The sequence below is a fragment of the Hippoglossus hippoglossus genome, chromosome 10, assembly GCF_009819705.1.
Source record: "Hippoglossus hippoglossus isolate fHipHip1 chromosome 10, fHipHip1.pri, whole genome shotgun sequence".
NCBI classification, from domain to species: Eukaryota; Metazoa; Chordata; class Actinopteri; order Pleuronectiformes; family Pleuronectidae; genus Hippoglossus; species Hippoglossus hippoglossus.
The window spans coordinates 13,640,378-13,652,749 of record NC_047160.1 but is presented as its reverse complement, the minus strand read 5'-3'; the positions used below and the strand labels follow the sequence as shown (position 1 = coordinate 13,652,749).

The 12,372-nt window shown below is 42.9% G+C and overlaps 1 protein-coding gene across 7 annotated transcripts in view; it reads left to right on the top strand.

The window, feature by feature from the left end:
* Positions 1–12,372, top strand: part of mid2 (midline 2) — a 151,308-nt gene that overhangs the window by 88,250 nt on the left and 50,686 nt on the right. For 5 of the 7 annotated variants that reach the window (XM_034597949.1, XM_034597945.1, XM_034597946.1 and 2 more), the window contains one exon: positions 11,715–11,780. The exons of the other annotated variants lie outside the window; for them this stretch is intronic. In XM_034597949.1, coding sequence (XP_034453840.1) covers positions 11,715–11,780 — 66 coding nt within the window. The remainder of the gene's footprint in view (positions 1–11,714; positions 11,781–12,372) is intronic. 7 annotated transcript variants of the gene reach the window in all.

Genomic DNA, 12,372 nt, shown 5'->3' with positions numbered 1-12,372 from the left:
TTTTCTTTATTACTGAGACCTTAATTGTCCTAAAACCTCAACCACCTCCGAGAGAAGTTATTATAGAGACTATATCTGTTGTGTAGTTTTATTTCTTCCATTCTGCATGTGGTTGTTTCATTTTAATGAGATTTTACTATTCCAACAAAATTATTATTTCTTTAAAATGTTTTATTGCATTGATTTGTTCAGTATTTATTGAGCCAAAAACTTCCTCAGACCAGATTTGTTGTGTAAAACCTGCTGAAGTAACACTGCAACAAAGATTGTGTTCACTAAAATGCAGAAGCTAATTCCATCCTCCTGATCCTGACGTCACTCCTCTGCAGACACGTCCCTGGCAGTTTCTTGCCTGCTGGGGTCATGCAGAGGAAGTTCAGCTCCCCAGGGAGTCGTAGAGACAGGAATGTTTGGTCCAGATATTGACGCCAGAAAAAACAACCGTGCAGGATTGCAGGAACGCAGGGAATGCGTCTCCCCTATGTTCAGACAGTGTACAGAGGGTTTCCTCGTTCTGTGACTCTGGTGCCGGGACAAATCAGGAATGCGGGGCAGTGGAGTTGAGCCTCAGCTATGGCATTTTGCTCTCTGGCTGTCATGCCTTAGGAATTTTTCACTTCCTTAAGTCTGCTGGTGCTGGGATTACCACCACGTGAATCTGTAGCGTAACATGTGACAGGCCGACTAACAGCAGAACATCTGCAGATGCCATGAACATTTACGCGCTCAATCAATCGCGTTTATCTTACATCGCCTCTCTCCCTCTCTCTCCTCTTTTCTTTTTCACTTCCTACTCGTCTTGCTGAAGTGTCCATCTCAGGTTTCGGTCCCCCTGCCAGCAGCTGGTATGGTAACAGGTGTCATATATAGACGTTATGTCGCTGCCATCAGTGCTACGGTTACATGACCTCAACTATAAATAAATAATAGTGACATGATTTACTGTGCTGCTTCCTGGGCACAGTCGGTCCAATTAGATAAGGCAAAGTACAGTAGAGATAGAATAAATCACTTCGCCCACCTTGAAGGAAGCAAACCCATCTGTTAAGGTGGACAGAGCTGCTTTGATACTAATGGAGACACTTTGTCTTGTCACTGACCACTGCCTCCGTGTGTGTGTGTGTGTGTGTGTGTGTGTGTGTGTGTGTGTGTGTGTGTGTGTGTGTGTGTGTGTGTGTGTGTGTGTGTGTGTGTGTGTGTGTGTGTGTGTGTGTGTGTGTGTATAAGTGTTATTTGCTGACTGACGCCTGGGCAGATGAGAGCCAGGGTCTTTTTTTGTTCTACAACTGATCGCCCGCAGCGCCCGACAGGGGGTTACACTGTGGTGGGTGAGATAAAATGCCTCAGAGTGGAAATCTCACTGTTTCTCTGCAACGTGCATATAGCTCAGGGAACTTTTCAGCGGGTTACGAGGCAATCAAATCACACAATAAACTGGATTTGTGCAAAAGCAAGAGTTTTAATCTGAAAGGCAGGGAAATGGGGGAAGTATATTTGCTGGTAGACTGAGTTAAAACCACGCTGTGATCTGTCAAGATAAGCAAAAGTTTTAAAGAAGAATGGTTTTGTGGAGGCTAAAGTCGAGGCTGCAGTAAAAGTAGCCTTGGAATCAGATGCTTTACGTCAGAGCCGTCTGCGCCTCCTCCTTCCTACCGTCAATAATAATGCATTATTTTTGCAATATGAACCCCTTCAGCAGGCAGCACAACATCAACCTAGATTCTAACACACACACCATGGCATGTGTTTTTATATAAATGTTGCATATAGAGCATTCGCCCCCTTGCTGGAAACACCAGTCGTCGTGTGCTTTTAGAAACGAGGCATTTGCCGCCTCTCAACCCTCTCACCCAAAAAAACCTTATCACACTCGCACAGAACCAAACCCCACGTATGCAAGTCCATGAGCTCAGATGAACTTCTCTGGAGATTTTGCTGGAACCTGACAAGTGTAAAGCTTTTAGCTCGGAAAGTGTCAGTCACACCAGATTATTGTTCCTGTTATGCAGCTGAAGGTTTAAAGAGATGACGTGTAAAGCACCATCGAACGCTCAGATGACAAACAGACTCCAACGAGAGAGTAGATTAATTTGTAGAAGCTCAATTATTAAAGATAAAACGTGTCATTTCCAGTTGGATGGCTGTTTGCAGTGAAGCTCTTCTGTTCTGCCTTTAGGGCAACTGGTCCTATAGCATGAATCTTAAAGTGAGACGTAGAGATAGCAGAGAGTCTCAGAGTCGAGATTCTTTTTGTCACAGTTATTTAGTTAATCACGGTGATAAAGACGGAATGAATAAACAGAGAACAAGAAGATGAAGGTCAGGGTTGAGGAAGAGATGAGGAGGGGGCACGGCTGGCATCGAAGAAGAGCGAGGATGAGCGATCAGATGTGGCAGGGCAGAAAAAAGCAAATAGTGGGGGTGGAGAGAAGCTTCACAGATTCCATGATGTCGACTTTCAGGGTGGTTCATTCGTCATCATCGCTCAACATTTTAAATGACAAACCCTTGCTCCTACCTAGCCTGCCTCCAGCAAAGCCACAGGTGAGGTTGTCAACACAGTCAATTGAATATGAAATAGTAAAGCGATGAGGTTGATTTTGTATATTTATCCTCCATTTGCATTTTAAGGAAAAACATTTTCCTCTTTTCAGCAGTCACTTGGTTCTGCATGATTCACTTAGAGGAAGGTGATGCAAGGTAAATCTTAAAGATTAAATATCTGCTTTTGATAGAAGGTGACTGGAGTTTAAAGCTTCAACACCATTTCAGCGAGCCATCCTTCTTCTGAAGCGAAGATTTTCAACATTTAGTGAAATACAGTATTTACTTTCTCCAGCGAGAGCTCCACAGGAAGACTGTTTTGTATCTGGAGCCAGTTAGCGTAGCTTAGCATATTGCCTGGAAACAGGGAAAACAGCTCACCTGACTCCGTCTCAAAGTAACAACAATCCTTCTCCCATGCAGCGTCTCCAAACCTTCTTAATTAACATGTTGTGTTTTGTTTGTTTACTCTACAAACAACAAAAACTTGCTGCCTATTTACAGCAGGTTATGAGCCAAACTGTTTCTTGGACACGACCAGTATTTCCTCCTCCAGTTGCCTGGCAAATTAGTCCTGGCCAAGAAACAGGTTGGCACATAACCCCTGTATGATTCAGTGAATTGTTGCTTTTACACTTTTTGTACAAATGAAATATATTAAATGTAATGTGTTAATTACTGAGCTGAAGAGATGCTGTTTGGCAAATTGAGTTTCCTTAGGACAGAACAAGGTGAGCTATTCCCCCTTGTTTCCAGGCCGTATGCTAAGCTAAGCTAACTGCTTCCAGCTATATTTATCTGTACAATAAAATCCACCTAAATCTATATTTTAAATGTCAAACTATTGCTCTATACATGCAGCAGTAAGACTGTAGAGTATTGAATTAGGTAATTTTTATGTTTTTTAGTATTGTTTATGGCATCTTTGTCTTTATTTAGATAAATACAGTGGAGGAGAAAGGAAATGAGGTCAGGGAGTAGAGGAGAAGCTGCTGCTTCAGGCCCTTGTGGTATTTAACCAGGAGGTTGGTGGTTTGATCCCGGCTCCCCCAGTCCAAAGTGTCCTTGGGCCAGATACTTGATTTAGGCTAGACCATACTGATCATCTATCCCTTACCATCTCACCGTATTTATTTAAATAAAGGAAAAAATATATATTTATATATATATATAAATATGCACACGTATGTATTTTGATGCATAGGAAGAGATTATCATGATGATGAGAACACAATGATGATGATGACTGATCCGATCCCTCACAAATATTCTCTGTGTCCAGCCTGATTCAGTTGCTCCTTCCAGGCAGCCGTGTCTCAGAGGAGAAAAATGGCTTTGAGGTGAATGTACCAGCTCAACCAGAAATCCTCACATATCCAGGGTTTGTGAAGTGCACATGAATTTTCCACAAGCACAAATGTGCCGGGCTCCATGTGTCGGAAGTCAGATTATCTGGTCTGTCACTTTGCCACGAGTGATATGGTTAAACACCGTCAAGGACTCTGAAAGCTGTGGGGCCACAATGAAAACTTTACAACTGTCAAGTCAGTTATTCATTGCGTTCTCACGGGCAAAGCGTACACAGCTGTGTCTTAAGGGAACAAAAACACCAACTGCCAGCACTAACTTTATCAGTCTCTCTCAATGACTTTCAGCAACTTCATGTTTTCCTTGGATAAGATCTAATGAGAGAGCATGACGTGACCAACCAATGAGGGCTGGGGCTGGATCCTATGACATGAAGTGTTCACAGTGTGTAGATATGTTGTGACGGCTTAGTATATTTACAGCTTTAAACTATTGATCGTGGCATTATGTCAACATCTGTCCAATGTGAAATAATTCGGTGACGATGAAGTAACTTAAAAGTAAAAAATACCCCGGCTCCGTCCCCAAACCACATTTGTAACCTTCAAACAAATGTGACTTCTTTGACTTCATCTCTTTCTCACCTTAGGTTGACACTTTATGCTCACAGGCTTAAAGTCGCGTTAGTGAGAACAACAGCATTCTGTACGGATTAGCCAACAAGGCTCCATTGACGACCGAGCTTATCTCACGGCTGTGTTTTTGGGGTGTTTTTTGCACAGCACTTGGTGCTGCTAAATTCAAGCAGGATTTTGGCACCTAATTAGAAATCAAATCCTGATTGTAGTTATTCACGTAAAAGATGTTGGTGAGATGAGATTCATGCTGCAAAATATGAAATTGGAAAGTGATGTGAAATTTCCTGCAGTGAAAGAAAAAAACACGAGGTTATCCTTGGCTTGTGAACACATCCGCATTATTTAGATAAAAAAAATACAAGTTTTATTCCTCATAGTGGGATATTATTCCAGCACCCAGATAACCAATCAGGTCGCTTGTTTTTTCTCCTGACAAACATCTTCTGCGGCAGCCACTTGTTTCTGTGTCATAAGGGTTTTAGAAATATGGAGCCAAGCAGAGGACTCCGCGTTCCCATCAGTCAGATTGAGTCAGACCCAACACACTGCTCTCTCTGTTACTGCATTTTAGAAAATATAACGAAATGAATAACCGTGTCATATGAATGTACCAATGAGCCGGCAGCTAGAAAATTGTATTACAGCCAATGATACGTGGCGGCTCGGTCCCCGTCTGTCTGTGTCTCTTGCTGTAAGGCGCTCTTTTTTCATTCTCTGTCCCTTTCTGTGCCTCCTGCCTGGTTTTCCATGCAGTAGCTAAGCAGGAATTTTGGCTAAATTAATTTCTGAATAAGATCCATTTGCTATGGAAACCAATCAGGAGGAGGACAGAGGGACAGGGAAGCTCATCGTGCTGCGAGCTGCTGCTTGGAGCTGGTGTAGTTGGAGGTTAATACCAAGGACAGGTGATTAGTAATAAGCCACAGAAACACTATCTAATGAGCTGGGCTGTGCCCTCGCTGTCACACATGGCATATTTCCCAAACACTGTATGTCATATTTACAGTGCATCTCTTTATTTATTTTGCTTTATTGGTGTATTAATGTACCAAAGTTTGAGAAAAGGCAGGTCATTTTTCATAGTTTCTGGAAGATATAGTAGGCACCCCAAAAAAGTTAAGACCAGGAAAGCGGAGGAATTATCAGACACACGCAGGGGCTGTGAAAGTATTACAAAATCTAAACCTTAAATCAATAATTCCTGCTCTCAAACTGAAAGACCACACTCTTGAATGAAACTTGAATACATTACCTCATCTGTGTACATGATTACATCACATAGATTTTCAAGCTGCTTCACAACATCATTAAACCAGGTCTTTTGTTATTGTTTTTGATTGAGAGACGCCTAGCGGCTGAAGTTGTGTTGCCTATTATACATTTAACAGAGTAACCCTTTACTTTTTTTATATCCATGCATGGCTGGAGACATCTACTGCCTATACTAATTTTCTTTCTTTTAAATGTGTTTTGTTTCCATCTGTCACATTGTACTGCTACAGTTTCCAGCAGTTAGTAAATCTCCTGGAAACATCTTGATTTCAATTCAGCATTGTTTGAACAGTTATCTGTGGGTGAAACGTACCAAGCAAGAAATCAATCACACCAACCCAGACATGCAGCGTGCATCCTGAGCTGCTGTTTGTGATCATATTCATGTTTCTTCTATCTTACAATCTCTGCCTCTTTCAGTGCTGCTGTGTCCATCACATTGTTCCCACACATTAGACAACCCCACCATAGCGGTTTCAGATATAACTATCGTAATCACTACAGAGCTCGGCGCTTTGTTCCTGTCAATATTGCACATAAGAAGACTTCTACCTGAGTATTGATGTTTTATTCTGGCCTCTGATGCCACCCAATGAGAGCCGCGCTACAGCCTCCATCTGCACAAAGCACCCGGGCTGAGCCACACTGATGATAATGTCTTCAGTCAGGAGTCACAGTGGTCGGCTACAGCTTGAGTCTTGAGGACAGGAATAATCCTTATCTAGCCCACAGCCAGCGGCATCAGCCTAATGATATCATCTACTGTGGATACGGCTGGACGTGGATAACAAGGATCTGTTATGAGCTGCACAGCGCACTACACTGAGATGATGAAACTATTTTGATCCACTCGTACCTGCTGATCTATAATATACTGTAGGTTCTGGTGTGTGCAGGGGGAAAGTAGTTCATGAATCAATGAAGAGACGAGGGCTTCAGATGGACACACTGAGCTGAAATAAGAGTTGGAACAGTGTCAGACAGATAAGAAAGATACTGGATCTGTTGCATCAGTCCGGGTTCAACTTCTGCTCCAGACTTTGACCACTCTGCAACTTTCAAATTTAGAATAAAAGTCAAGTCATTACATGTCTGAAAAGCCAGTAATATATGTTGTCAATTCAGTTTTCTATCACAAGCATTAGATATAGATTCAGTAAATACCTCACACCGTCTCACAGCGCCTTTCGGCAAGAAGGTTTGATTCCCGACTTGGCCAGGGCCTTTCTGAATGGAGTTTGAATGTTCTTCCCTTGTTTGCATAAACTTTCTCCAGTTACCCAGTCCAAAGACTGTCTGTAGGATCTGGTCAATTCTTCTCCATTGCTCTCTTTTAAGCAGAGATATTGATCACACTGCCAAGCAACTAGTATATCTGTTATTTTCCTTTCTCACCATTAATCCATGAAACTGAATTTGCACTGCTCCAACAAAAATCCAGCGTAAGCCGAGTGAAATGAAACAGAAAGATCCTTTAAATCCATTCAGCCATATTCACTGTTTTCTACTAACCCCACTTCATCTCTGTCTGGCCCCCTGTAAATCCACTGCATCTTTACATTTAGATATCACACCATTCTCTGTCTCTGCCTCTGATCTGATATTAAATTATCTAATGAAGATCCACAGAAGTTTTTCGAGACAGTCTGGGATATGACTTTCTTTCATGCATTTATTTCTGTCTTTTCTTATTCTTTGTCCTTTTTTTAAAGCTTATTTCTAATAGTTCTGAGTCATTCTGTCCCAAACCAAAACAAGTAATTGGGAAGATGAAATCCAACACAGACACATGGGATATGTAAGAGTCAAATAAAATGCCAGCTTGTGTCTACTCTCCGCTGCTCAGTAGTCATGACGATCTTTTATTCCCCTTCTAACCTACAGAGAAACGTATTGATCCTAATCCCCTCATGTGGCTAAAAACTTGAATTGCTATTGGATTTGTGTCCATTTAAGATGGCTTTTTTTTCCTCCTGTAATTAGCCTTGAGAGGAAAAGGCAATAGGGATTTGTAAAGCAGACTCCAAAGAGCGGTTGACTGGGACAGTATACCATTCACCCCTCTGTGCCCCTTTCCCTGGTTTCTTGCTTCCTTTTTCTTTCTTTTTATTTTATAAAATTTTTCCCAGAAGACTTCAAATGAAACAAAAGTAAGCATCTTCTTTCCGTCTGCTCCCGCTGTTCAGAGATCCCCTGAGTGTTCACGCAGTCGCTCGTAGCTTGAAGGTCACAGGAGTTAACTCATCTGTAGCATCGCATTAAGAGCAAACACATTGAATCAAAGTTTAAAATTCACTGTTAAATTAGATTACTTTTTTTTTGTTGTCCATTTATTGCTTTATATTGAGTTGATACTTCCCCTAAATGACGAGCAAAGACAAAAGGTGTAAATGAAACTTTACTTAATAGTCAGATAGAAACCAAAAGTGCCAACCTTTTAGCTTCTTAGCATCCCTTAATTGGGCACCAGCCAGCGGATTATGAGACAAGCGTGACCGTTTGTTACACTCCGTCACAGTACGTCGGTCTCAGGGGTTCTGCCCTATGGACTATTATCCTCAGACAAAACCCCAGTTTCCCTGCAGACTTGTGTTACTGACACGTCCGCACTCTGAAAAGCCTTGTGTTCACAACAGCTGTAAAGTGAGCGTGTTCTATTCTATTGCTCTTCTCTCCAGTTTAATCTCTCCCTCTTTTTCTCGCTCTCATTTCAGCCTCATTGTTTCTCTTGTGCATGGGGGAGGATCCTGCATTAATTAAAAGAAAAAGACTTTTGAAGTCGGATGCTCGGCCTCGGGAGGTTTTGCTTCATGTTTAGTTGTGGCAGCTGTTGCATTTATTGTTGTTGTGTTGTTGTAGCATCCCAGACATTCAGGTACTGGACAGTCATTTTATTAGACAAGTGATGCAGTGCAGCACAAAACCTTTGTTAGTTTCCCCCCCAAAATCCAATCACTTTATATATTTATGGTTTTCTCCCTCCTGATATTTGACCTCAAGCAAAAGTCCTTTAATGATCCTTTAACAAAGTAGAGGTCAAGATCAAGCCCATGCCTCAGATTTATCAGTAAGACAGCACAATTTAACTGTGATATAATTTCCAAAATTGTCAACTGTTGATTTTTCACATTTACTGTCACAGTTATATTAATGATTTATTAGTTATCACCGGCCGGGGTCATAAATATATATATTTATACAGCTCCTCAAAAACGGAGACAAAGCATGTTGATGGTTACAATGCAGGTCATAATTCCCATGTTTCCATGGTAGTGGATGCGACATGGGCTAAAATATAATGGCACATCAAATTATTTTTGGGCTTGGTTTCTTTCATTTAACTACTTCTTATTACACTGATAACACAACTTTCTGGTTTTATTTTGATGCTATAAAAATGGGGTGAAGCCTCATGATTGACAACTGAGACTGACTCAGGATTTGGTAGCTCACACGTATCAGCCGGAACTCGACACCACGGCTCCATCCCCTGTTAGCAAGATGCCAGTGTTCGTATCTGGCTTTATTTCTGGATGGAGGAAGTGGAGACATCTGTCTGCAGTCTATGGTGCAGAGTCTGTGAACAGTGATGACGAGGGATGAAACTGTGACAGCAGTCTTAAACCAGAGATGGATGTGTGGCTGATAAACCTTACATCATACCCAAGTCTCCTGCTATGAAAGACGTATCATTTTACCCCTCTCTCCAGTCTCGACAGATCTGAAATATGAAAGAGGAATATGGATCATCTGTAAAGAAATGAGACCAGGACCCCCTCAACACGATGAAGTCATATGAGGGGGTGGTGATCTAACCCAAGATGATGGGCTGTCAGCAGCTGCAGTGGTAACTGTGCCAAGATGGACAGAATAAGGACTCCAGAAGCGAGGCAGAGCGAGGAAGGAGGCAGAGAGTCAGGTTATGGGGAGAGGAGACATAGTGTAGAAACGGGAAAAAGGTAGAGCATGACAGAAAGACGGATAACAAGGGGAAAGGAAGCCACAGCAGAGACAGAGGACTGATATGGAGGGCTGGCCAGATTGGAGCTACTCGGCCAATCTGCCCCTCTCAGCATGGGACTGGTGCCTATTTCCATCCCATCAACCCCCTCCATCTCTGCCCCACTCTCTCTGTTCACTCTCATGCCACATCCACAGCTGAATCTGTGAATGAGTGATATTACCTTATGCTAATAACCTGCAGGCTGCCCCAGAGAGTCCCATCACGGGCCTGAAGCAACTGAAATGTAATTTGTCAATCATTTCCTCCTCGGCTTTTATTTCCTCCTCCCTACATTCTGACACGTCTTCTTTGGCTTTCCCATTTCCTACCTTCATTTAGCTCCATCTCCCTCCATCTCTTGTCTGTCTCTGGATTCGGATTCTGTTTCGGATTCACCTCCTGGAATTTCTACTTTTCCACGCCAGTAAACACATAGGTGGACGTGTCGATAAATTCCAAAAATAAATAAATATGTTTAAATGACCACGGTTGGTGGTAGAAACAATTTTTAAAATTAGCTTAGGTATAATGAAAGTTTTATAAATGGACATTCAGATATGACTAGATAAAAACAAGCTGCACACACAAGCTATTTCCTACTTAGAGTTTAGTTTTCACTAAATATTTACACACACTAGCCGTCAGGCGTAACTGTGTAGCTAGCTAAGGTGTGACAAGGGTAACATTAGCTTGGTTACATGTGACTAAAGAACGATATTAATCCAAATAATGTCTTTTGGGGTTTTTATTCAATAGTATTGACATTTGTGACCTGACATGAAAGTAACCCTAAATATTGCCAATTATCAAGTATCAAAATGACTGTTAGCTTTGCTTAATCAAGTATTTCAAACTAATTTGTGTGTGAATACTGTTAAAGGCCCTTTAAGATACAACATGTTAGCGGCACCACTACGCAATGCCACACAAGGAGGTTATTTTTGCTGCGCCGAACAAAACACAATGGCTGTGCTGTGACAAAAGCTCACACGTCTGATAGAAACAAAGCATTCAGCCCAGCACAGAATGCATTATGTGTGTCTGACTTCCCCGGATTACGTGACATGAGATTACATGTAGGATATATGGGGACCTGCCTCCTCTGCCTCCCTCCCTTTATCCATGCTTTTTCTCTGCCTCCCCCCTCTCTATCTATCAGTGGTTCCAACCATCCTCGATGTCCGTTGTTTGTTTCAATGAGTTTGTTGTCGACTGTTGATGGGCCCCCTCCCCTTTCTCTGCTGCTCGTCCTGCCTGCCAGTCCGAAGCCAACGGGGCACCAACACAAGTGATGCAGGCAGGACCCAGTGTACATGCGGCAGACTGTGTGGTCACTTATCGAGGGGATACACACTCGCATGAGTCTTACTTTCCTATATACATATAGCAGACGTCATCTACATGCACAGACACAAACACTTATGACTATATGCAAACTTATATGTCTTAAAGGTACATGCAGATAGACCTGCACTGTCAGGGAAACACACACACACACACACACACACATGCATGTATGTAAGACGACAGAGGAGTTTGTTTCTCTGCCGTCTCATGGGAGACAGCTGTGGTCTGATGTATTAATCATCTTCGTCTCCAGATTGCTAATTAATGACCCATCTGTCCCCGCTCACTGATATTCCACTTCAAACTCTGCCACACACAAACACAAATCGCTGCAACACAACAACAACAAACACGGTGCTCGTTTCAAAACTGTAACTTCAGTTAAACACCAGTTCGCAGGGAAACAAATATTAATAGGCAGGGGGAGCCACACTGTCTCATCTGCATTCAAGACCATGTGCATGAGACCATGAGAGGAGAGTTTGTGGCAACTTTATCAGGGAGGAGTTCTCCTCTTCAGCTGCTGTGAGTTCAGGAGGCAGACGTTGTGCGATCAGGATTGTCTGTGCAACCTAAATGTGGGTGTATGTGTGTGTTCGTAGGCTTATCAGGTGAGCCCGGGCAGAGTGTCAGATGCGGTAATGGAGGCTTCAAAGACAAGCGCTGCGGTGAGTTCCCTGGCTGCCTTTTACCAACGCCCCCCCTCCCACCACCACCAACCCACCCAACTCCTCCCCGCCCTCCACCCATATCCTTCCTCTTGGGTCGCACACAGACAGGCACGCAGGCAGACACCTGGAAGGATAAGGAAGTGATGCAGGGAGGGACGTCAGCGGCGAGATAAATAATTAAGCGGAGGCAAAGACAAACAGACAACAGGCAGACAGAGTAAATCAGATTGAGTGACAGGCAGAGGAGGCGCTGCAGCCGCAGGACAGACACACACACACACAGACATACATACAGTCAGACAGTCAGGGTCGCGGCCAGGTGCTCGACCAGCCCACCTCCCTTTCACTTGCATGACTAGAGCCACTTCAAACACCCACCACCCGTCTGCTGCTTTGTTCTGATGTTCTCTTTGCAGCTGTGGTTATTGTTGTTGGTGTTGTTGTTGTTTTGATGCCCATCATCGTCGCCGCCATTGTTGATTTGCTTCCTTTGTACGGCAGTTCTATTTCTGTCTCACTCTTTGCTTGTTTCCATTCTCATCTCCTGTACTGTGTGCATATGCTTGAGTGAGTTTATTTACATGCGTGT